The sequence below is a fragment of the Microtus ochrogaster genome, unplaced genomic scaffold (genome assembly GCF_000317375.1).
Source record: "Microtus ochrogaster isolate Prairie Vole_2 unplaced genomic scaffold, MicOch1.0 UNK35, whole genome shotgun sequence".
NCBI lineage: Eukaryota > Metazoa > Chordata > Mammalia > Rodentia > Cricetidae > Microtus > Microtus ochrogaster.
Genome location: NW_004949133.1, coordinates 1,468,475 through 1,472,408, shown reverse-complemented (window position 1 = coordinate 1,472,408; position 3,934 = coordinate 1,468,475). Strand labels below are relative to the sequence as shown.

The 3,934-nt window shown below is 38.2% G+C and overlaps 1 protein-coding gene across 1 annotated transcript; it reads left to right on the top strand.

Moving 5' to 3' along the window:
* The first annotated feature begins 250 nt into the window (after positions 1–250).
* Positions 251–1,216, top strand: LOC101983206 (olfactory receptor 6K2). Its single transcript, XM_005368536.2, has one exon. It carries the CDS (start codon positions 251–253, stop codon positions 1,214–1,216), a length of 966 nt encoding a protein of 321 aa, XP_005368593.1.
* Positions 1,217–3,934: the final 2,718 nt, after the last annotated feature.

Genomic DNA, 3,934 nt, shown 5'->3' with positions numbered 1-3,934 from the left:
GCTAGGACTTTGGAATTACTAGGTATAAATACAGGTTTTGTTTTCTTTTCCCTTATGACAAGGTTAGTTGAAAGTCAGTGTGGAATACATATGATTTCATTCTTCATTTCTCTTCATCCACAGCCACAGTGCAGGTGACTTCTGAAAGGCTGGCACTTGGTAAGTGTGTGTTCCCTCAGAATATAATATAAACTTTCTAAAGAGTTTGAGGGCGCTAAGAATTGCTGACACTTGCTCTTCTTACTTGGAGATGGAGTTTTCTAATTGGACCGCTGCTCAGGAGTTCATTTTTTCTGCTTTCCCTTGCTCCTGGGGCGATTCTGTCATCTGCTTCATCCCACTGCTCTTCATCTATGCTTTCATTATTGTCGGAAACCTGGTTATCATCACAGTGGTCCAGAGAAATACGCACCTCCACACACCCATGTACTTCTTTATCAGTGCCCTTTCCTTCCTGGAGATTTGGTACACCACAGCTACAATCCCAAAGATGCTCTCTAGCCTGCTTAGTGAGCGAAGGAGTATTACTCTGAATGGTTGTGTCCTGCAGATGTATTTCTTCCACTCTACAGGCATCAGTGAGGTTTGCCTCTTGACAGCTATGGCCTTTGATCGCTACCTAGCCATCTGCAGCCCTCTTCATTATCCTACTATCATGACTCCTAGAATGTGTGCCCAACTGATCCTAGGTTGCTGTGTCTGTGGCTTTCTCACACCCCTCCCTGAAATTGCCTGGATTGCTACGCTGCCATTCTGTGGCTCGAATCACCTTGAGCACATCTTCTGTGATTTCCTCCCAGTGTTGCGCCTGGCCTGCACAGACACCCACACCATTGTCATGATCCAGGTGGTAGATATTATCCACGCTGTTGAGATCATTACAGCAGTCATGCTCATTGTCATGTCCTATGTTGGTATTGTGGCTGTGATTCTGCGCATCCGGTCAGCTGAAGGCCGCCGCAAAGCATTTTCCACATGTGTCTCCCACCTGACGGTCTTTTTGCTCTTTTTTGGCAGTGTGGCCCTCATGTATCTTCGCTTCTCTGCTACCTACTCCTTGTTCTGGGACACTGCCATTGCTCTGGCCTTTGCTGTTCTATCCCCCTTCTTCAATCCCATCATCTATAGCCTGAGGAACAAGGAGATAAAAGAAGCCATAAAAAAGCACATAGGTCAAGTGAGCATCTTAATTCACAAGAGCAGGAACCTTACATAACACGGGGTCTTTTAGAGGCCATATTGATTCTTTTTCATTCTCACCTCTCAGAAATCTTTTTATCAGCCTTTTACTGAAACGTGTTTCCCAAATGTCCCTGTTTCATGATACTTACAAACAACTAAATTAGAATTATCATTGATTTTCTTAGGTGCTCATGGATATGTGTGTGTATGCATGAGAATGCATGCATTCACGTGTGACAAGGCCAGAGGTAGACGTTAGACGTCTTATTCAATTGCTTCTCCACCACCATTTTTCAGACAGAATCTCTAACTGAATCAAGATCTTGCCCATTGGCTGAATTGTCTAGCCAGGAAGCCTAATGATTCATTGTCTCCACATGGCAGTTGATGGGCCCTGATTTGGTTTAATGGCAAGGATTTGACCACCTGAGCCACCGCCACAGCTCCTAAATTTGATAGCTTCTTTTTAATCTTCTCCAACCCTGCATATTTTGGGGTATAGACAGAGGTACCAAGAAAGGTCTTACATTTCAAACATCATCAATTGAACATTATGCCACTCATAATATAACAGTAACTTTATGCTGCTGAAGTTATCTTGATAAACACTTTAATTTGAACATAACCTGAAGTTATTTTGTGATTTGAAATGAAACTCAGCTGGTAAAGTGCTGCTCTAACATGCATGAGGCCCTGAGGTCTATCCTCAATACAAATAAACAACAAAGAAGACAACAGAGCTGATGGGGTGGCACACAACATTAACCCCAAAATTTGAGAGGCAGAGGCAGGTGCATCCCTGTGTGGTTGAGGCAAGCTTGTCTACTTAGAGAGTTCCAGAATAGTTGGGGCTACATAGAGAGACCCTGTCAAAAAAATTGCTTGTTGGACATCAAGTGTAGAGTCTTCATAAAATGAAGTTCCACTCTGTATAGAATCGAGGAACAACACTAACCTATAAATTGAGTATTTGAATTTAAATTAAGTTACACACCAAATGATCAGTCTCTCATAATACATTAAAATTTATGTTTTCAGTATACTCTTGTGTGTCATGAATATTAAGCAATGTATATAATAATGTCTAACTACTAAACCAGCATCACCACTCTAAGTTTAATGTTACAGCTAACAGGTCAACATACTGAATAGAAATCCATTTATTTTCTAGGCTTTCAAGATCCCATACTCTGCGTGGTTCAGTATTAAAGGCTCCCAATGCTAACATCTTGTCATGTGTGTTTCATTAGGAGGCATTATCTCCAGTACCCATGCTTCAGTTTGGATAGGATAAGACTCATTACTCTGTATATATTGGCAAAACTTTATCCATCTTTCTTCCACTAGCACAAATCCTGTAGCTGCCAGCCTACTTTCCTTGCTTCTGTATAACAATCTTTCATCTTCATTCCTAAAATCTATAGAAAGACAGAGATAACAAGGAAGGTCTTACATTTCAATACCCAGAGCCATTTAATGCTGAGCTTGACTGGGGAAAAGGAGGAAAATGAAGAAAGCTTTATGTTCTGGTTTTGAAATGAGAGAAAAACAACAAGGGGATTTAGGCAATGCTATTGGAACTTGTGATTTTTTTTCCATCTGGAAATGTGTGACCTCCCTTAATGTTATATATTCTAAGTCTTTAAATTTGCAATTTCACAAAATTTAAAGAAAAATGTTGTATTTTGATGCTCCTTTAGTACTTAACGAACACCATTCCCTTGTTTTTGGTAGTATCGTTATAAAAATGATGCTTATAATTAACTGCTGTATGAAAAAATTATCTCATTTCTTTTTCTGACCACGACATCTTTAAATTTTGTATTACATAATTGTTTTCTAGACACAGTCAATGCCTTTAGAAATTAATATAGCTAATTAATTCTTACCTCCACACTTTCCAACATTGAAGCCAAGACTCCCACTTTCTACAGAATGTTTTTTTCTTGAAATGTAGATCTTAGTTTGCTACTCTGCCTAGAAACCTTCCACAGTCATACACAATCACTGAAAATTATTATAGCCCTTTCATTAACTTGCTTGTGCATGTTTGTGTGTGTGTGCGCACACGCATTTGTGTGTGTGTGTGTGTGTGTGTGCATGTGTTTAGCACAAACTATTCCAAGCTCATGGAAAAAATAGAGAAAAGGGAGAAGTTAATGGTGACATTAATGGTACATTGTAAATATAATCTTCATAAGTATACAGAATTCAAGAAACATGCTTTCTGATTGGATATAATGGGAGCTACTAATACATTCTCTGTTGACTTTAAGTTATTGACATATTTGTTTAACAAAAATTTCACCATATTTATTGACCCAATATTATTGAAAAAATAAAATAAAAATATGAATTCATACTTGTATTTGTATTTTTTGAAACTAACAATGCAATTTTCTATTTATTGCACATTTCTATTTTAAGTACTCTATTAATTGTCTCCAATATAGTGTTTTAAAAAGTAATTTGTAATATTCATTTTTATCATTCCTATTATAAAAGAGAAAATTGGTTTATAGCAGTAAAGTGACTTTTTACAAAAGGCTAAGCTATAATTGAAATCCAGAGGTAACCTTCTCCAAATGCTTTGCTTTAACCACCCAGGAAGTATTTTCTAATACCGTTGCTTTGTGAAAATAGAGAAGTACTATATTACCTGGGAGATTAGTTGACTGGGGTTCTATTTGCTCTATCATCATGCAAATCACAAATAGCCAAGACATGGTTTTCAGAGGATTTTCCTGAGACC